Here is a 23,105-nt window from a genome sequence, read left to right as displayed (position 1 = left end):
TAGAGCACACACTTTCACGCGAGCCTCGGCGTTAATTGCGTAGGCCACGGAAAAAGAGAAGAGGAAGAAAGGCCAGCGCTCCGATTCCATTAATGCGAGTAAAAAAATTCACTTACACACACGTTTTCTCCGAAAATCAGCCAAAGCAAAGGAACTACGAGAGCGTGACGACGCAGTTGCCTCCAAGAATATCACGTCTCACAAACAAAATCCCTCAATCACCACTAAAAAATTATTTTTAAGTGAAAACTGTCATTTATTATTGCTTGCCTTAAGTTTTCGATGACTCTAATGAAAGAGCATGAAAAACTATAAAGCACAATTATACCATGCAATTCTTCTTAATAGTATTCACGGCAATTAATGTCCTTTTCTAATTTTGCTTGGTATGTAAATAAAAAATGTGGACCCCTCGTTCGCCGATCATTCACGGCACTGAATACGAAAACTTTCCATCTAATAGTTTGATAACAAAATAAAGTGCATCTTAGTCAGTAAAATATCATCATTTATTGCAGCTTCATGTTGTGATAAAAATTTCAATAACCAATTTACCGTCAGAATGTAATTCAAGCGAGATATTCTGAGTTTCACGGCATATTAGTTAATATAAATGTAAAGTAATAACCTTAGTATCATATTAAGAGACAATAAAAAGTTTCTTTTTCATATTCTCGGGATCACTAAATTGAACTCTTAAGTATAGCGAATTTCAAATAAATGCATATCTAGGATAAATAACGAATTTTGGCCAGTCAGCATTAAAATTGAAATGCTGGAGGAAAAGTGACTGCCACAAGATGAGCTGATAAGAGCGTCCTGTGATCAAGTGAGCTTCACCGCGTCTTCAAAAGAGAATGGTATTTCATCTTTATCTGAAAGGCTACCTCAAGTATGATTTTGCCACTTCCGCTGCGTTAAAGGCCAAGGGGACTAATAGAGTACGCCTAGGACGCTAATTAATCGGTTTTCAAAAACGTCTGCAGCGCGGCGATCAATACGGAGCGATCCATTCACTCTCACAATGTGCAACCGAGTACTCCCTTTCCCCAGGAAAGGCATTGGAAAGTTATGAACTTGATACCATCACGAAAACCAATTTCGATCAACAACCCAAACTATAGGTTATATGTCCGTGAAATTGGGATTGCGCTGCCGTCAGCGTGATTAGCGGCGATTTATGTAAACGCATTTTAACGCACGGTGTAAGGCAAAGGCAACGGATTTAGCGTCCGAATGGAGGATTGTCTGTTGTTTTATTCGTGGTCACGGCTTTAAACCGGAAAAGATGTGTCTGGCAACTATCGATAACTTTAGCTAACACTTCTTCATTCTACATAATATTAATTTAGGACTTATTGAACGGGTACTTAAGATTCCTCCAAAAAAATGATTTTGAAAACACACATTAACTGCTAAAGCGATCACCGCGACATGGACACCAAATATGCCCAAAAATCGCGCCCACTAAAGAAGAACACGATGGCAATAAAATGTGAGAAAAAAATTTGAAAATCTTTCCAAACAAAGATATTTTCAATAATTGAAAAATTGACGATTTTTGCATCTCATCAGTCTCGGTATGTTTTAAACCGTATAATTAATTCTAACTGTATGTGATAAACCGTGTCCTGACTTGATACTGGACACCGCCAGACATTTTTCGCTTTGAACGAAGAGGAATTCACGTCCGAGGATGCTTCGCTTCCGGGTTTGCAAATGGCCAAATACATTTCTTGGTTACCACTTCATGAGCACTGCGGATGTTTTAAAATTCGCATTCTCTCGTCAAACTATATAGGCCATGCGTGCACGGAAACTAATTTTCTCGCAGAGAACACAAATTCATCAACAACTTTCCAAATAATATCGATATCAATCACGACTTTTCGACTATCTCGGCGGAGAATAACGCCCTACTTCTGCAACCCTAAATGCTCAGCATCAATTTGGGTCAGCCGCGGCAGCTCAGAGAACATTAGCCTCGGCAGTGAAGAAGAACCGGCGCCACAATAAAAAAACAGCAGATGACGCAATTTTTCAGGAGCGAACGAGTGCACTATGGAGTGGATGACTAGAAGGTTAGAGGATTAACGTAAAACAGGACATTTCTCGAGTACAGCGCAAAGCGCCACAAACACACCTCTGGGTGAAATGCAGAGTCTTTCCTAAAAACAATTTTACAGAATTATTAATTTGACTCACTCATTGATTCAACCCTATCCAGTTGCGTTGGATAATTGTGGGTAGAGCTCACCGCATTTTGAGCCACAACCAAGTATCAATTTATCAGATACAAGTCAAAAATAATAAAGCATATAAACGGATAATTAGCGGTCAATTTCAGTGACAATAATAAAATAGCGAAGAGAATAAGCAGCAAGTGAAACAGAGCTATATTAAGCTCTCCTCCTATTGAGGAACACCGGAATCAATAAGTGACTCGCAAACAGATGAATAAAAATTAAAGTAACATGTGCACGACGAGTATGAAGGGAACTTATTAACATAATAATATACCGCAAACGTATCAGTATCAACGCAGAAACAGACACTCTATGATGAGAGAACACAAATGGTAACTTCCACACTTTTTAATTCCAAAACTCAACAACCGACCCAGGTTTCAGCACACGGTGTCAATTTCAAGGTAGTTCACCTTGACAATGACGCAATGCGTTGAAACCATGGTCGGTTGATGAGCTTTGGAATTAAAAAGTGTGGAAATTACCATTTGTGTTCTCTCATCGTGGATATAACAAACTTCCAGCAAATCAAGCCAAAAACAATTTTATCCAGACACTCCAAATTTACTTGAGTCAATCGTGAATCCACTGATTTTGCACTCAGGCAATTTGAAACGACTCTCAAAGGGTTGAAAGGAAAGAATGCCAATCGGAATGAATGTGCGATTGGTTAGGCGAACGCGAAGAGCGCGTGGATATCACAATGGCGATCGAGGTCAAAGGCGAAGGACGAGGGCTCCCCCCTCCCCCCCGCCCCGACCAGCACACCGCCATCGCCACAAAGCAGGAGGGAGCCCACGTGCTCCACGATGAAGTGACACAGCAGGTCGAAACAAGATGAAGTGGGGCAAAATGAGATTAGCGTCACGCAATTCACTTCTTTGGTAACTTGCGGAATGAAAAACAAAATGAGAAACGATGAAATAAGAGAGATATTTTGCCAAACATGGATACGTATTCAGATTCATACATCCCCGTACAAATAAATAGTAGGTTCGACCCTTTACTCAAATATGATACAAAAGTCGTGTCCAAATATTATCCCTATATGTAAAAATTGGATTTCATCGCTAATAATGAAAAAATAAGGCATCAGCAGTTAAAGTAATATTTACTGGCCAAACTTTGAACTCGCATAGCAGCAGCACATTCCATAGCCACAAACCAATGGGGATTTAAGAATCATTTGAAGAAATGATTATTTTCTTAACATACAAGTGTCACCAAGGGGTAAATGTGAAAGATGCTGCTGCTGTGCACTGGTCTGAATGCAAGGAATTCCATTGCAGTTCCTTCCCTCCTCACGCGACCACGCATTCCTTCCTCCCAACGGATGCACTTTCCAACGCCCACTCGCCCAGGCGACACCCATCCTATACTGCTCTCCACCGGCCGCATTTTTCCTTTCCTTGGCGGCATCCAAAACTCATCTATATCATCTTGAAATTTAGAGGGTCGGTGGAGTGTACCAATGTCTCAATTTTCACGGAAGTTTGAAATTTTCAATAAAATCAAAGGCAGAAAGGGTTTCGTCGATATAGCCTAAATTTTCCAAGAAGATCGCATGAATCCGGGAAACATTGAGATTTCTCTATTTTTGCAGGAAAGTGCGTTATTAAATACTTCGTATACAAGGTTATACACCTCCTCTACCAAGAGGCTTTAGCTGCTTCACATTTTTTCGAGGTGGAAAAGGAAATTTAAGAAGACGCATCATTTCCACACATGGGGTCGCCTTTTGAATGATTTCGTGTAGCAAAAATTATTCAAAAATAAAACTGTCGTCTTGAAATGTCTAGGGTGCATGGAGTATGAGAAAATGCAGATGTGAAATGTTCCGTTCTGGGATACAGGCAAATCTTGACAAGAATTTAGCCTGTAACGCCCCGATATCTTCATATTTCAACAGTTAAAAAGTCACAAAAAAGAACGCTCTAGTGGAAGCTGTTGCATCCTCTTAATTGAAAACCAAAATTAGCCATTAATGTTTTTGAACCGGGTTCACTCGAATCAGGAGCCATAGAGTGTCAAAATCCGAGCAGTGAATGCATATTGGAAGGAAAAATTCAAATAGCATGATACAATTCCTTTGATTTCCAACGCCAAAACCAGACGATCGTCTTGTATTTCTTCTACGGTTTGATTGAGTTGATCGTAATAATCAGATGAAGTGAGTTAGAAAAAATAAAAATGAATCAATCCTGTATCGTCCAATCAATTATATATTCAATAAGATATTCTAAATTAACTACAGTTGGGGAAAAATGGTTCCATTGTTATGAATAACGTACACCGGAATTGATTTATTTTATAAATTTGGATTGTTGGAAATTGATTATTCGGATACATTGTGTAAATAATCAAAAAATAAAAAATAAATGGCGCAATAATTTACTCTCATAAATTACTCTAATAAAGATAACAGCCACACACAAGGTTAGCTGAGTTAATCCACAGCCACATAGATTAGTTTTGCGGTATTGAATTTTCAATTCCATACTATCATTATCATCAACAATCACCAATCCTTATATTGGTTTGACACAACCATCCACTTTGAACCCCAACCTGCTAATCTTTCGCCAACATAATTCTTATCCATGTTGTTTTCGATTCTGAAATATCTTTTTCTTCGATTCATAGCTAGATGTTTACGGATTAAAATCCCATGAATAAAATTATAGGACACTAAATTTTACGGTGATTTTCCCGTTAATTCGAAATGAATCCAACGCCACCATTATTTCCACACTGATTTCATCACATTCCGCACAATTTATTTCCGTATTCTTTGCATTGGTACTTGTATCTCATGCTTACATCTCCCTATAGATAATTTATCGCATGTTTTTCAATACATGGACCTTAATATTCAGCTCGATAAATTGTCGGTGAACATTGCTGAGGTTTCGTGGCGTTAGCGTCAATAGGCTCGAAAAGGACACTGCCGAGGCGATAGTGCTTGGTGATTGGCCACTATTCAGCCATAGCCACAACCGTCAATGAATAAACCGCTCGTGTGGAGTATTTCGACTTTGCAGCGGGAACGGCGGTGATATTCACAGCAAATGCCGAGGGAAATAAGAATTTACCTGGATCGGGATACGAACCACGGGCCTCTGTTTACCGGGCCACTGCACGGACATCTACGCTATCCAGTTTCCTTGATTCTCATCTCAATTGTGTGAAGTTGGTGGTGCTCGGAGGAGACCCAATGGGATAACGTAGGGAAGTCACCACTACGGCTCATAGTTGTCGCCTCTTTGAGAGAAATTAAATCTGTTCTTAAAATATCCTCCGCGCGTCGATTAATGTGCGGATAGATCTATTTATCCTTTATGTTTTCAAATAGCATGTACACTCGCGGGGAATAGCATTGCAAAGATACGAATTTGAGCATTGGTGGCAGTGGAAAATATAACGTAAAACAAAAAAATATATTATTTCAACGATGCCTCCCTTTTTCGTTGCCTCACTCAATATGGATCGCTATAGTGTAAGCGATTTCCTTTTTATGAGATTATTTCCCTGAATTCTTGGTTTCGGCTTTTACCTCATAATTGGCAGCTGAAGGAATTACAAAAGTATTAACCCAGTTCGAAATAAACCCTCTCTCAGAGGAGCTAATCCATCGGTCTGGGGGCAAGTACGTCCAGTAAACTACAGTTGAAGATTCAGGGAATGATAGGTACATGCATCCCAAAGGTAATTGTTCTCTCAGTGCCGATTCCATTGAGATGTGGCACGTAACAAATTATCTTGAACAAAAAACGCTTCTACAGTAGAATTTCCATTGCCGGGCTAATAAATTACAGTACACAAATAGAATTGTGCAAGTTAAACGATTTTCACACTTTTCCGTATTTTTTATATTAATGACGATATAACTTTTTTTAAGGAAAACCTCCATGTACGTTATTTGTTCACAACCCAGAAAATGAAATTTTATTAAAGTTCACTTTGAAAGAATAACCCTTATTTATTATAAGTTTAGAGAGAACTGTGAATAACAACGACAACAAAGAGAACGTAAAAAAAACTACAAATAATGGCCAAGGCCGCAAGTGAATTTTCAGCCTTTCGCGAGCGCAATGCAGTTCCTCGAATCCGGATGGCCCTGAGGGAAGAGAGGTGAACGCCCCCCCCCCCTCTCATATCCCCCCTTCATTCCAAAGGTGAGAGCAGACGGAAACCAGCGCAGACAGAATTAATCCGTGAACTTAATGAAGTATATGGGAAATCTTTGTGATTCGTCAAAAAAAGCTACCATAAAAGTGGAAGCAAAACACAGCTTTAATACAAATTAGGCTGGAAGCCGCTAGATACCCGGAAGATACATGCTAGGCTACGATCCTTGAACAATTACAAAAAGATATCTTTCAGAATGATACGAAGAAGATCATTTTGGAGCCTCACTATATTTCTAGGTCCGGCAAAAAGGGTAAGAGAAGAGAAAGGTGAAGAGAGATATTATATATATCTATTTGTTCTTATACTACCGAAAATAGCTCTATCTGGCCTTACTGGGTTTTTCAACATGCAAACAACTTAAATGTACACAAAAAACCACGCCCTGCAAGTGAGAACCTTTCCAGGTGGGACTAGAACCCGCGACCTCTTGTTTGGCAATCAAGGGCTTTATGCCGCTGCCATCGAGGCCGGCAAACGGACACATAGGTATAGGAACTCGTATTTTACGCGATAACGATAAATGATTTAAGTAAATGCCAGGTGAGACTCAGCGCGCGCATTCCCTTTCTTAAGCTTTATTTCATGTATCAATGGCTATGTTCTAACAACACGTATCTCAAAAATAGCAACATTTCAGGAGAGCAAACAAACGATTAATACTTTTGATTGCAGACTGAAATTAAAAACCAAAAGTTCATAAAACTGAAAAGGAAGCATTCACTTACAAATAAAGAGTTGTTTTTTGCTTGTATTTTATTTTTTAATGTTATTGAGCTTTGTTTAAGACACGTATCTCAAACCGGCCGAATTTGAGATACGTGTTGTTAGAACTTAGCCATCGATATGTTTTGTTATCACGACTGGGTACCCGCCGCCACACGCCTTACGAGGTGGAATGCGGGGGAGTATGAGGCTGCAGAAGGGGGAGGAATCTGCAGTGGGTTGTTCCGGGGGTGCGGAGGGTGAGTGGCCGATGAGCGGCAGATGGAGGAGGTGGGGGCGAGTGTCCATCCCATCCTCCCTCGCATTGCATCTCGTGCTCCGCGAAACCCCGAGCTATGTGCTCACCTTCAGTTTCCCTACCACCACCATGGAGGGTTTTACGGTACAACAGCCGCCTTTTATCCTTAACTGAGATTTAAGTAATTGGCTAATACGGTATTCTTCAAATTCTAAATTAAAAGAATAGAAGCATCCTCCACGTACCAAAGGTGACCGTAGATATCCACTATTTATGGATTAATGGGTCATTTTCTATTTAGAAAAAATTCTCCGAGTTCAATAGCACTCGGCAAAAAACGGTGTTTTTTAATATATTCATTTCCAATTCCCCCTGAAAACAGCAAATTATGGCCGAAACATGGGGGCTCAAACAGCCTACAAGATATAACAAAAACACCTCTGCAAAGGGAATGGAATGAAGGGACGTCGCCGCCGAGGCCGCAAAATGATCCAAAATCGAAATATAGTTTTCTTAATACTATTCACTCCTCTTATTTTAAAGGTTTAATACGACTCGCTTCGACGCATGCCGTCGTCATCAAGTCAACTTTTCAATCTATTAACAATATCTGATGATGATACTACACATCGAATCGCTTTAAGGTAGCCATCCTCAATGCAAGGAGTGGACAGAATTGAAAAAAATTGTATTTCAATGCTTGATAGAGCTTTTAAAATTTCTTAACTTTTCTCAAGGCCAGGTAGCAGGGTTGAATACCTTGTATTAGGATAGAAAAGATACTTTCTCAAAAAACTAAGGAGTGGAGTACTGGAGCTGTGGTAGCAAATGTAGGCCAGTAATACATTATGTAGGGATTTCACAATTCCATATTCGGCACGACCCTCGCTACGTGTGCCACAGTGTGGACTCGTGACGTCAACATCTTGTTCTTTAAATTGAATTTACTCTAAGGTATTTACCGAAAAGAGTTGAGACTATACTCTCAGATAACAAGTTTATGGCGATATAGATAAGTGCACGCAAACATTATTAGCCCATTGCCGTATTCCATGGGATTAACTACGTGCGGCGCGATTTTTGTTTTGTATTTTGACTGTTGAGAGAAATTTTTTATATTTAAGATATTTTTAATATGTCCGACCCAAGTATTCCGAAAACCTAAACACCTTATCTTCAACTTGGAAATTGGATGGCGATGGATTGGCGAGGAGAGTCGAGTCTTTGGGTGAAAATATAAACGCCTAGTCTTGAGGCGAGAGCGGCCATGATTCAACTACCACCAGGGGCGGATCCAGGATTTCTTTTGTGGGGAACACAAGCAAGGCCATACCCAGGATTTTGTTCTGGGGGGTGGGGGACGCAAAACGAACGCAATTATAACGAGACCGTATTAAAAATCTTTCATATTTTTTAAGGGTTGGTTGGGGGGGGGCACGTGCCCCCGAGCCACCCCCTTCCCCTAGATCTGTCTATGCCTTCCACGTCACTTCAAATGGAAATTAATTTCCAACCCAATCTTCTTCACTTCATAGCTGCGTTTCCGTTCAGTTCAAGCAATATCAGCAGTCAAAGAACATCGACAGTTATCACCTCCGCAAAACAAGGGATCTAAGAATCAATGGACAAAATGGTTATTTATTACGATCATTTTTAACTTTCCATTTGGTTTGATGAAATTCTCAACTCCGCCCTTTTGTCTAACAAACTTTTCATATTTATGTAATTCTTCAATTTTAAACCCTTAGTAACTTGTCCAGCATACTTTAATCGGGGAATCCTAAGCCTTTCTTCCCGTCTACATGTCCTTGTCTTCTCCAGGCCATGTCCCATGATGCGACCGATTCACTTATACCGAATTATTCTTAGGTTTTTTCCAAGAACTCTCCTTTTTCTCACTCTTTTTAACGCTTCATTTTTACTTTCTCGATCGAATCATTTTGTCTTCATTGCCGCACAACATTTTTTATCTCCCCACATTTGAATTCTCTGCTAACTTTCACACATAGGTTTCATGAAGAAACATTTTCCATATGTATGACCTGATGAATTGTTCCCTAATTCCTATGATTGTATTCTAAACTCTTAAAAAATATGGGGTGGACTATTCCGCCCGTGCGGTCTGGGATACAATTCGAACGTGTGAAAGGGCGCAAGCCCAATGGCTTCTGCGCACGCCTGCTCAACCGGTCTTCTTTTGGTGAACTTAAAATTAATGCCAGAACCCTAAACTTTACACTGCAAGTGACAATACTCTGTTTTACACTTGCCTGTAGCAATAATATGAAAATTGTATATCAATATTTTCTTTAGAGTATAATTCTTTTGAGAAACAAAGAAGCATTGTCAAGAGAGTAGTGGAAATTTCAAGATGATAGCGCAAGCTATAGCGAATGACCAAGGAGGGATATGTCACCTCAAAGCAACTTAACTTGGCGTAACCTCGCTTAATATCAACCATAAGTGAAATACCTATAATTCACACATGTACGTGAAATAATTCAACGATATAAGCTCAGATGGTGTTTCATGCGCGAAGAGAATACTGAATGGTTTATATGACTGACTATAATCATCATCTTCCTTGCTGAAGTCTACTTCCAAGAGATGTGTTCTTTTGTGAACCAATGGCCACTCTCCGAAAGTGTGTGTGTAACTCAATGCCTCTCCGAGTCAACTTGTGAACGCACGGCAGGGAGAATGGCAATGGTTGAGGCACTACCAAGGGGCGAAATGTCGCGAGCACGCAGCGTCCTCGGATCGCCACGAGTGAAAACAACAAGGCGTCATGAATGGAGTTGCGCACGGATGAAGAAAGTACACACGGCGAGGGAGGGGGCTTTTTGAAAAGGGAACTCTGGAGAGGGCCCCCCAAAGACCGCCTCCCCACCCCCCGAACAAGAAGAGGGTGTGTGAGGTGTTGGGGGGAGGGGGGGAGGCTCCTTAGCGCGCGCAGCCGAATGATGTTGGGTGGTGGGGGGGGTGGGTGGCGAGGATCCCGAACCTACTGACCGTCTTTCCTGCGCGCCGATAAATAGGCTCCGCGGCACCCCAATGGCATCACTCGATCGTTGAGTAGCAGACGGCACACAAGTGCGTGGAACAGAGGCAGACAGACAGCGAGTGCTAGCAGCAAGGAGTCACGGGTGGTCTAAGCGACGTTTGGCTACACGCTGCACCGGCTACGGTGTGTGAGTTGGGCACGGTCAAAGGGCTGCTCGCGCTCGGAGAGATGAGGTCTGGAGGTCGGAGGATGGGGTCGCGCAGCGCGGGCCTCGCGCTCATCGTCCTGCTGGTGGCCGGGTGGGCCGCGGCGGCCAACGCGGCCCCCGAGCCCCGCGCCGTCGACGACGCCGAGGAGAACGCCCTCAGCGGCGTCTTCGAGGACTGCGTCATGAAGTTCTCCTTCTCGTGCATCCAGAAGAAGGTTCTCGTGTTCATCGAGCGACTGGGACGCAGGGACATGTTCGGAAGCCTCGGCGGCTACCTCTCCGTGGTGCGGTCGGCCCCGGCCGACGCGAGCGCGGGAGAGGCGCTGACGAGCGAGCAGGCGCTGGACGCGAGCCTGCCGCGCTCCGCTGACGCGCGCCAGGAGGCGCTCGAGAGCCTCATGGACGACAGCGTGGACCGATTCTTCCGGGAGCACGTGCTCCGCGTGCAACTGCCCACATGGCTGTCGGCGACCACGGCCGAGGGACGCAGCGCCGCCACCGTCATCGACGTCAAACTGGACGACGACTCATCCGTCGAGAGATCCTCCACTGGTGAGTTCAACAGGCGAGGCTAAAGCATGACAAGTGAATCCAATAACATTACCTTTCGCATTGCCCAGCATTTAAATCGCGAAAATAACAATACGTGTTGGCGAATAGCGTCATCATCAGGTCTATTACGTTTTTAAATATGCGAAAAATAATATGCATCGATATCCGAGGATTATTTTCTCAATAATTATAGAAGACAGTGAGAAATATTTATCTAGTTCATCTTTTACTATGCCGAAAATCCCGGTCACTATCCTCACTAAATAAGTAATAACCTGGATCCAGAAAGTTCAGACTATGCATTTCAGTCTATTTTTTTCGAAAAATAAAGTACCTTGAAAATAAAATCTTTTAGGATTTCTCAGCGTAACTCTTTGCTTAGTGGCAAAGTTTCTCGAACGATACCGATAGCTTTTTCACGAGAATCTTGTAGAAAAACAAATCAAAAAACGAATGTCTTTGGCCACCCAAACAGTGACTTAGAGATGTATCTATAAATACTTTAAATTTTATGAGTAATGCTGAAATTTTTTTATAACGATGAACTGCTCAATATTTCACTTTGTGCAGAAACCATGGTCGTAGGAGTAGAAGTTGGAAATGCTGTGCTTACTGATTTTTTTGCATTTCCGATCATGGATTTGTAACAACGTTATCCGATCAAGAAATTTGACAGTATAACTCTGCGTATAACGTAACCATAGTCGGAAAATTTAAAAAATCGTGAGGAAATAGTAAAGTTACAATTTCAACCACATCTACCGTGAAGGATTTGGAATAATTCACATCCTCTACCACTGTTTAAATGTTTTTCGAGAATCTGTTCCTCTCATAGATCATTGTCAACTTCAAGATTGAACCACTTTAAAAAATGGGATAATTGTATGGAGAGATTCGTGTTTTTCAAGAGAAACTATGTTCCTAACCCAGTCAATGACGCATTCAATTTGATCAGATTATGACCAGAATAGCAATAATTTCATTCTTTATTTGCTACATATATTTACATCTCTTAGCTTATCTCCTTCAAATGAACTGGCTAAAATTTCACATATTTATAGAACTAGATGAGCATTAAAATAATATAAAATATTAGAAAGAAAAAAGGAAATAGATAGCTGTCATTTACTTTTGAATTTCGTTGAGAGGAAGAGAGGATGCTGGGAATTTAAAAGCGCCGAGAAGGAAGAAAGCAATTCCGCCGTGAGAATCCTCATATCTTCCATTGTCCGGTAAACTGTTGTTTGAGAACATTTCATATACACACTCGCCAGAAGAGATGAGACGGGTACAAAGAGGAGGGGGGAATTCCACTCCCCCCAAATTCCCCGCCCCCCACGGCCCTCATTATAAATTTCTGGTTTTCCAGCATCTCCGCCCCCCCACCCCCGTCGCCTCCACCCACTGGCTGACACATGATCATAAAACCCGAATTTGAGATCCCGTTATTTTAGGTTCGGGATCCGGTTATGTGAGGGAAAAAAGGGGATGGGTTGAGATGTGAGGCAGGCTGCGTGGGGTGGCTCCAGAGGGCGGGGGGTGGGGGTTTGGATGTGGGTCAAGAGTGACACACCAGGAGCAGCTAATAAGGGGGGCAGCGACCCCCACCGCCCACCCCACGAGACTACCGCGTCGCCGGGGCACGAGGAAGTGTTTGCGGCCTGGGTGGTTCATCATATCACTTGCATTCACACACCTCTGCTGCCAAGGAAATATAGAGCAGCACTGAAAAGCGAACTAGGAATGCAGATAGAGTTGGGGCGGCCAGATGGCTGCATTCAGTTCGCCCCTTGCATTGCCACACGCATGGGTCTACGTCGGGAAGCATGGGAATTGGCAATAAAATACAGCATAGAGACGCACTGCTCGGCTATCATGACACCGTTCCACCGCCACGGGACGGATGAACTCACAAAGGCAATCATCATATCTTCATGAGATTATACTAGGCACATCTACTAACTTAATTCACACACAGATTATGGTAGAAATGCGCTGAAACCCAAGTCGATTAGAAAAGAATTTGTACATTGAAACTTAAACATTTTGATGATGAATCATAGAATATTTTCCTCGGAAAATCAAAGAATTTCCTCACGGCCATAGTTTTCGGCCAGCATAAAGCTCATTCCCCCGTGAAATTCGGATCGCCCTGCTGTCAACGACGAGACTGGCGACTTTTGTCGATTCCATCAAATGCTCGACCACACATGTGTGGAAACGCGCCGATGCGATAGTCGCGGAAAGGGAAATGCCAGGAACGGAGAGAGGGAAGGCCTTTCTTCGGCCCCTTCACTTTCCGCCTCTCCCATTCTTTTGTTGTTCCTTTCACTCACGCCGTTGTCCTTTCTCCCGCAGAGCGCATCCTCCGCAGGAAGAAGAAGAAGCTGCTCCTTGGCCTGCTGCTCCTCTTCAAGCTCAAGTTCACGCTCATGTTCTTCGCCGCCCTGGGTCTGCTCGGCCTCAAGGCCATCAAGGCCCTCATCATCGCCAAGGCCGCCTTCGCCCTCTCCGCCTTCCTCCTCTTCCGCAAGCTCATGTCCCTCCGCGGCACGGCCTACCACGGACACAAGGAGGTCTCCGGAGGAGGCTACGGCGGAGACTCCTACAGCTCCATCGGCGACTCCGGGTACGGCGGCGGACACGCCGAGCACGGCTGGGCCGCCAGGAGCCAGCAGGAGGCCGCCGACCCCCACAAGCTCGCTTACAGGGCGTACGCAGGCAACAAGCTGCAGTGAGAGCTACTCCCCCACCCCAAATGATATCCCTCAGGTGCGCCGATCGGACATTGTTCCCGCTCAAGTCAGTTCGCGTCGGCTCCGCTGGCCCGCCCCCGCCCCCATCAACCCCACAAACCGGACGTCCACCCCCCACAACTCTCCCCCGCTAGACCAAAACGATCATAGCATTCGTCATAGACTGTGCACGACGACAACAGACGGACCGCCAAAGGCGTATTTATTTTTTAATGTTATTTGCTATTTATTGCATTCTCTGTGAGTCGGCTGGCTGCGCGGAGACTACCAAACTCCCTGCCGTCAGTCAGACATTTTTATATGATAAATCCATGCCGCAGATTTGTACTGCGTGTTTTTTTACGTGTAATAATAAAATATTCGTTAATCATATATCGTCCTTATTTATTCGTTCAAAATTGGTCATCACATCAACAATCTAAATATTGAATATATAACCTCTTCACCAAGGGAAATTACCCTGATTGAGCAGGTCAGAGGCCACGAGGAGGAGAGATGACTGAAGGCAGTGGAGACCAGGATCCAGAGACCTTCAAGACGGCTAAAAAAAGAGGTAGGCAATAATGGCCTCAGGTAAGCGCTTTCCGGTAGCAAATTTGTTAAGTACATGATATTAATTCCTGCACACTATAGTTAAAAAATATGTAATAGATGCTTTCCAAGTGATACGGATGGTATTTAATTTCTATACCAAACAAGGAATATATTTCAAAAGAGTTACACCATCTTTATTCAGCAGAAATTCCATCGAAAATAAGCTACTTCAATGACCACAAAGAATTTCACAGAACAAAGTAGTGACAAATAGATAGACGCGCTTTATAATTTCAAATTAATAAAAATTTCGCCCTTAAAAAAGTGCTCAACAATTTTTACTTGACCTTCAACTCACACATCGGGAAAATAATTTCCACAGCACGGAAACCTAGTAAAAATTCGTATTTGCGTGAATATGGGAAGATGAAATGATTTCTCTTAAAATTGAACGTTTCCTTCGCTCAACTATGACCAGCGGTTGATTTCATATCTCCCATAAATTTCACTGACGTGGACGGAGCGAAGACCTCTTCATAAGCAGTAGTTGACCACTTTTTTGTGTGTTTTTATTTCGCCACAACTACTTGGGTTCGATACGACAATTTCCCCTCCGTCTTCGAGTCGAACAGTGCAGTATTTTGGGAATTATTTTCAAGTAATCGCGCCTCTTGCAATGGCACAGAAGATGTCACCGTGAGTTTCAGGTAACTGAGCTGGAATAACAAGAAGAATGTCTTTTCATGAGGTTTTCAAATCCCTCGATCAGGTTTAGTAATACTTCTTTGCGAATCTCTCCTGAAAATACCCTCATTTCCCAAACACAAGCGCACACGTGCAAAACGTGCCCTTGGCTGTTGTCCGTTTCTCTCCAAAATTTCAAGCGTAAGGAGCACTTGAATATTATGCGCAGGAAACCCTAAAAACATTGAATTCTCAATGAATTTCTCTCTGAACCATTGAAATTTTCAAGAAATATCATAATTTCTCTTACGTCAAATTGAAATGCGATAAGATACTTAGAATGCATTACCTGCTTAGTAATTCTTGTGCATAAGTTCATCTTAAGTATAGCTGGCATAAAATAATAGCAAAACTATTTCAGAAATAAGATATACTTGTCCGCATAATGATAGATAATTTAGTGTATCCACATGGCTCGAGAAGGAAGTTCGAGGATGTCACAAACGAGTTCGTAAATATGATCTATTTTACCTTCTAAGCATACCAAAATTTAGATTATGAGTTATGAGGTATTGGCATAGAGTCTCCACATCAAATGTAACACTAAAGAATATTCCTCTTTAATGAGTTACTTCATCCGACTCTACTATAGAATCCACCAATTGAGTATCTGAATGAAAGAGGCTTGGTGTATTTTACTATAAAGTAAAAAACCAATCACCAATCTCGAATAATTAAAACTTTCATACATAGAAATGGAATGTTTCAAAAATGTTTGAACCATTTTCATCAATATTTACTCCATGTTAATACAGTAAGAACTAAAGGGATGGATACAGCAAGCGACATTGTAATTATTACTTTAGAAATCTAAAAATTGTGTTTGCATACACGAAAACTGTACTCGTGAAAGAATATGGCTTTCAACATCGAGAGTCGTTGGGAATAGACTTCAAAATAGCAGCGTAGGATTTCGTGGAGAGCAAAGAGCTATCGAATTATCAGCCCAAATGAAAAATATGCACAGATGGGACTCAGAAAGAAAGCCGTGATACGCGTAAGGAGTAATTCGAAAGCATTGGCCATCGTTGGAGCATTTACAACTGGGTCAGAGAAGGACGATGAGAAGTTTATTAGAATTATTCTTAAAAGTATCCTTACCGGCGTAAAACTAATATTTGTTGGAAATCGTGAATAAACTAAACCATTGACTATTTCTATCATAGATGGCGCAACTTCATGGAATTTGATCGTGATAATGGGATAAATAATGACTCACCAATTTGCAACGCAACGTTAATTTAACCGAACCGAACCAATGACACTTATTGTCCCATTTTCAAGAGTACAACTATCCTTGCTCTGGAGTTGCAGCCCAGAGAATGGCACAGTAAATGTCAAAACCATTTGAGTAAAACAAATGCAGTGTTGAAAATCATCAAGTCATGATTATTCCCACTAGGTTAAACCATTTAAGTGACATTTTTTTGGAATCGATAGCGAATGAGCGAAAACTTGCTCTCACGTCGGTCTCCATTCCCGTGGGTTACATTGCATTCGTTTTCGATAGCATGAAATGGCTATCACAAAAGCGTGACGAGAAATCGCTTTTATTGAACTCTGGCACAATGGCACGAAGCATTAGCTCCTTCAAGTCCCTCTCAACCGTCAAAATTTTGAATCGTAGGCAGTAATGGCTTTCGGTCAAATACATCAAGACTATTGCAAACTAAATGACTACCTGCTGCACACAGCACAATATGTCTTAGCTTACATCCGAAGCGAACGTACGCAATAGCTAACAGTTGAATGTCGGCAAGGTTAACTTAAAAGGGAAGATGGCAACCGTTGGTTTCAGAGCAAGACCTCAAATACGAAACACGTATTTCCGAATGAGTACGAAATGTTTGGGGGAAAATTTTTTAATGGAATCTTTACGCCTGGCATATATTTTTCGCAGTCCTTTTCGAAACTTGCGCTAAGACTCCATTCCAAGGCCAATAAACTATATTTTCCGGAGGGAATGTCAATGACACTCGCGTCCACGCATTCGAATGTTTCTCCCCTCCCACAGCTGGACCGCCAAGGCACTGACCCACCTCGAGTCGCGGAACCAACTGTAATGAGAAGGCACCACATATGGCAGAGCTCTAAAGATCTCTGCTATGAGTATATTTCAAAACATACCTTTCAGAGCTACACGTATAACATCACTTTAGAGCCTCACCTTACCTCCGCATCCAACAGAAAAGATAAAATTAAGATACATCTCGTCCGAACAACAAAGGGCGTCCATAAATGATATGTGAAGCCCAGTAGTCACGCATCCTCAGAAAGCATTTCCTTTTCTATTCTTTCAGCGGCTGACGCCCAAACATCCCGCACCACACGCCTTTTCAGGCAGCTCATTTCGAATGCCTTTGCTTTCTCTACTGTTGTTGCTATGCCATGCCTCAGCACCATTGAAAAGCATACTTCTAATGTGAGTTCCAATGAATTTCTTTCCCATTTTTAGGGCTTAAATCTCCTCCTGTAAGCAGGTTGATCTTTATTTTGGACGGTCTTATTGCCTACGTTGTTCTACTAGTGATTTATTTCTCTCCTGCTCCTTCCTTCGCTCGTTGCTTCTTCGCTTCCCAAATAGCAGACTTCTCTTCCAGTTTAATTACACTCGGATAAAAATGTATCCAAATTGAAGGTCAGGGGGTGCGTCCACCGGCAGCTGACCTCGATTCGAACGGACTAAAAGGATATCATTGGCCCTGCAGATAGGCACTGCAGATAGTGGCTCTCTTTTTCGCCCAATTCTCACACACAGGCGCCCGAATTGGGCACCGACAGCAAAATGAATAAAAAAAAACGCACATAAACGCGTGCATTTCGTGATATGGGCCACCTCTGGAATTCTTCTTCCCCCCCCCCCCCCCCCAACCCCCTCCCTCCACCCCACCCCAACCCCTTCCACCCGAAAAACCCGTCTTTCCCTCCTTCCCCCTTAACGTGCGTCCCCCCCACCCCCTGCGTCTGCCGGCGCCGCATTAACCGCATTCCTGGCTGGGCCGCATCTCCATTTGCAAAAGAGACGAGAGAGAAAGAGGGGACGTCCAACACCAGGAACACCAACCAAAACACCCGCCGTCGATGGTAGGCCACGGCTGTTCACCATCCGATTACGACCGTTTTTTAAAAATCCAATTTAAACGATGAATGGCCTTGGGACGATAGATGTCGGGTCCAATAATATTAGGACCGATAATAATCCCGGCTGAATGAAAGGCGATTGTTTCATCACGCCCGATATTTGTTATCGGATGATGCGTCGTGACATTTTACCAGAGGGTGTTTTTTTAACGGGTCATGTATCGCGATAGTGCACGTATCAGAGGGCTATGTTTTTTTTACCACCTCCAGCGCATTATTGCCGGCGAGCCGATCGGGAGTGAATTAGGCACGAGAACCACACACATAACAAATACGTTTAAAAAATTAGGAGGCCCACACTTTCCATTTTAAGGATTAATCGCCTACCCCTTTAGTTATTAACGATGAACATTCGAAGGCCCTTTAACCTTTTCAGAGATAGTTTGGTGACGTCACCAACTCACGCCGAGCGGTTCTCCGTTTTTCAGCAATTCTTTGGCCTCTCTCTGCATGCATCAAATTTACAAAAAGGTGCAAGAAAAGTCGAAATATGCATTTTTAAATGCGCATTCCCCATTAGTTGGACTACGTCATAGCCTTACACTGCCGCTTCTTTACTTCATTCAAAGCATACCTTACCAAATATCGTAGATAGATACAACGAGGGCTAGTCACCCTCATTTAGTTACATCATTGTTTATTTTGGTAGTAGTACTGTCGTTTAATGTTGATCACGAATGCCTTGTTTATTTGTTGTTATGTCCTTGCAAGTTTCAAGCTATTAGGTTAGTTTCCTTATCACTCTCGCGCTGTTGATCACGGCTGCTCCACTATCTATTTGTACCGTTCAGTGATCCATTTGTTGTGTTCGGAAAACGTATCAGGGGCCGAATTTCATCGAAATTTTTCGGGAACAGTCTTTTGCCACAACGGAGAGTCTACGAATGGATTAAAATCAATTCCAAAGTGGTCGCAAAAGTGTGACTTACGATGAAAGAACCGAACGACCGTTTACCACCACAAATTATGAAAACATTGAGTGTTCACTTCACTTCACTTCTATCTTTAATTTAAATGATTTTAAAATACACCACTGCTTAGCGATAGAGGAGCTCGTAGAAAAATATTCCCGAATTCGATTAAAAAATGTTTCGTGGAAATGGATGAAAATGCTTGAGCGGAGGGAGTCGGCAGAGAACAGCAAAGTGGCTCATTTCGGAAGATTTGCGCGAATGGTATCTATTCCTTTCATTCCATCCGTCAAAGAACGTTTTTAGGCGGAATTAACCGTCTAGCCGTAATTTTTTCACAGTCGAATGTCCGAGTCTCATGCGCAACCCAAAACAACTGTTGACCCCTGGGCAGTGAGCGGGGGTGACGACCCTCCATTAAAAAAATTCCTACTATTTTTCGTTAACAGCTCAATACAACAGTATTCGTTATTAACTCTAACCTCTTGCCTCTAAAGGCCGTTTTACACGGTACACGGAATTGCGCAATCTGACGTACGTGCGAAGGAGCAATCAAAATTGCGTCGTGTAAAGCGGTGAATTGCTGGACCATATGCGAGAATGTGTGGATGCGAGACGGCAAAATAGCCCCTGTCCTAATTTCGTTCATGCATTCGCGCAATTCCACGCCATTTTATAAATTAATGCAGCTCTAACCTGCGCTCCGTGCCCCGTGTAAAACGGCCTTAAGAAAACAATACAGGAACACGAAATTCAAATGTGTTAATTTTGCAACAGGAATTACACTCACCTTTAAGAATTACATAAGTTATAAAATGCGTGACTCTTATGAAATCTAATTTCAAGCGTGTTATTATCGCCACCCGAGAAATTATTAAGAACTAAGTGAAAAATGTATTATTGAGTGAACTGAAACATCCGCCATGAGTGGGTAGAGTAAGCGCAAGAGATGTGCTGTGCATGAAAGATTATATTCACTCTCACGAAGAGACATATCACATTGACATACATTGACCAGCAAGTTTTAATTTTATAATCTTACATGCGCACTACGTTTTTAGTTTTTGATATCCGATATTCTCTTTTAAAACTTATTTTTACTTTCTCATCAATCATATTTGAAACGTCCAATAATTTAAGGGGCCGTAGGCCGTTATTTTTTCTTTTTAATAAAACGCGTTCTTTTATAAAAATGTCATTTCTTACGCCTTAATATTATCCCCGGTTCATTTTCGCGAATGCAGCAGAATTTTTCCGGGACGGAGCGGAGGATTTCGGTGGGGGGGGGGGGGGGGCAAAGAAGGGGAACGCTGATTCGCGGTCAAGGACAAATGGGGAGGGGGAGGGTCGTGTTGATGGCAGAGGAGTGCCTACCATTCGCCGTGGGCCCGTCTCTTGCGCGTGCATTCCATATGCTGCACAGAAGATGATGCGTGAATCGGACCCCTTACCAAACCTCCCTCTGCACCCATCCGCCAAGCAAAACATTTAAGGTGTTCCTTCAAAAAAAAGGAAGTCATGTCTTTGAAGTACTTTTCAATTCAAAATATGGGTTTAATGCACTGAAGTAAGTGGTAGTTATCTGGTAAAATGTAATTCGCCAATTTCAACTGATTTTATTATAGACAAACCGGTAAGAAAGACAAAGTATGAATTAGGGAACATTAATATTTATCGGACAATCTAGATTGTAATTTTATTATTGGAAAGCACCTAATCGATAACATTCACGTTTCAAATTTTAATCTAAAGTTGGTACATTTTGGAGAAAAAGGGACCAAATTAGAGTTTTTTTTTTATTTTGGAATGAGGGCATTTCATTGGTTGCTCAAGGAGAAGATGTTAAATGATGTGGTTCCTTCGCTCTATGATCAATAGCATTCGAATAATCAAACGAAGGATTAGAGCAACACCTTTTTAGCGTAAAAATCTTAAAGTATTGATGAGAGAGACTTGACTTGAATAGTGGAGGAGAGAGAGTCCACCACTATATTTCAGGGATAGGGTGGTTTCCTTTTATTTTTTTATTGCCTAAATCGAAAGATTATTACTTCTGGAGCACGTATTCCACGCTTTTAGATTTTTAAACGACGATATCTATTTTCCGCGAAAAAATGAAAAGTGAAAATTTTCAAGCGCGCGGAAACGCGACGGGTAAGAATGAATGCCGGGAAAACTCCCCTGTGACGTCGTTCTGGCTCCCGCTGCCGCAAGTGAGGTGACCTTGGGGCGAGGCTCTGAGCGCTGATACGTCGCAGGATGCTAGCAGGTAGCCGAGTGCCGTGCTAGCTGGTAGCGCTTGGCTTAAATAAGGAATATTAATACCTTATCAAACGAGGAAAACTTTCCGACCTTAGCCAGTTTAAATAGGTGATTTTTAAGACATTTTTCCCTGAGCTCTGTGCCTCACGCATGCATTGGTAACCTCAGACGATGTAAAATTCCTATCTACTCGTATAGAAACTAGGTCCCTGAGACGTCACGTGGAGTGGCATCGTATGGGCGCCAATCTGGCCTTTTTCAAATGAGGGCAAAATTGACCCTTGCCATTCGTCTAAACTGGGATTTCTAAAACCAAATAATTTGTGTATTATGAAAACCCTAATGGCGGGTAACGAATAGCAATCGATGTATTTCGTTTTCTTTGATTAAGGAAACTACCCTAATGGTCCAATGGGTAAGGATGAGACAAAGAAGGAAGTTGATACCATCATTTCACAGAACTCGACTTCACTCAAAACAGCTTGCACTTAGCTGCAGTGCAAATGACTGAGATTAGACAAAAGTACGTGGACGAGGTCAGAGAGGAGACCATCCACAAATTATTTACTAACACTAAGTGTCTGTTTCCCCCACGAGCGAGGAGTCAGAAAGGCCTTTTTCATCAGCTGGTAGGCTTTTCGACAAATAAAAATCAAGAATGATATGCAATACAGTGGATGCACTTTGTTTATTAAGCCATAGCTACCTTAAAAATAAAAGAAGTTTCATGAATATAATTTTACTTCAGTTTTTGTTCGATTTGTAAATTTCTGCAGTTTCTTTAAAGTGAGTGTAATTGCTCCAATTGAAGCTACTACTTTAGATACCTTGGAAAAAATTTTGTTTGATTTTTAATAAAACCAGTTTTTAAGAAAATGTGTTGTATTTTTACAATTTTAATGGCAGAGATAAAACAATATGGAATAGAAAATTGTAACAAACCTACAACCAAGATTTCAATGTTTTGTCAGCATCATCAATGAAGTTCTTTTTCAGCCCATTTTCTTAACTCGTATTTTGATAATTTTTATCGTAATTTTCACAATAATTTTAAATGAGTTATGAATCAGCAGTTTATCAATGATTATTTAATTATATGAAGTTCTTTCAAATTCTAATTCCTCTCGTGCAAGAAATATTTTAGTACAATCCCAGGATCCAGGGAGTGAAGAATCTCTCCGCTTTTTCAATCTTTAGCCGAGAAGCCTTCATTTGTTTCTTCAGCATAATTGAATTGCTTTTAATAGTTGAAACTCAATTTAAATAATCACATGTAAATGAAAACAAGTGGAAGTTGAGAGGTTAAGGGACTAAATGTAAAACTTGAATGAGATCTGTTCCTCAGGTGGCCGATAGACAAGGGATGGAGGAAGCAAGAAGGAAATAGCCAGCAAAATATCGCAAGCAAAGCGGGCAATCGTCAAAACGAGCCCGTTAACTGCGGGGAACATAAACCTGAATGAAAGGAAACAATATATTATGACTTCATGGAAGCATGCATCTTTATGGCAGTGAAGTATGGCCGCAGCAGAGAAATTAACGTTAGAAGCTTCCAAAATGCGATGCCATAGAATAATGATGAACATCAGGTGGAT

At 41.9% G+C, this 23,105-nt stretch overlaps 1 protein-coding gene across 1 annotated transcript; it reads left to right on the top strand.

Moving 5' to 3' along the window:
* Nucleotides 1–10,429: 10,429 nt before the first annotated feature.
* Nucleotides 10,430–14,290, top strand: LOC124174159. Its single transcript, XM_046553270.1, has 2 exons — nucleotides 10,430–11,162; nucleotides 13,521–14,290. The coding sequence occupies exons 1-2, from the start codon at nucleotides 10,631–10,633 to the stop codon at nucleotides 13,898–13,900; spliced, it is 912 nt and encodes a 303-aa protein (XP_046409226.1). The 5' UTR covers nucleotides 10,430–10,630; the 3' UTR covers nucleotides 13,901–14,290.
* Nucleotides 14,291–23,105: the final 8,815 nt, after the last annotated feature.

This window comes from Ischnura elegans, chromosome 2 (genome assembly GCF_921293095.1).
Source record: "Ischnura elegans chromosome 2, ioIscEleg1.1, whole genome shotgun sequence".
Classification (NCBI taxonomy): domain Eukaryota; kingdom Metazoa; phylum Arthropoda; class Insecta; order Odonata; family Coenagrionidae; genus Ischnura; species Ischnura elegans.
The sequence above is the reverse complement of the archived record's forward strand: the minus strand, read 5'-3'. Positions and strand labels throughout refer to the sequence as shown.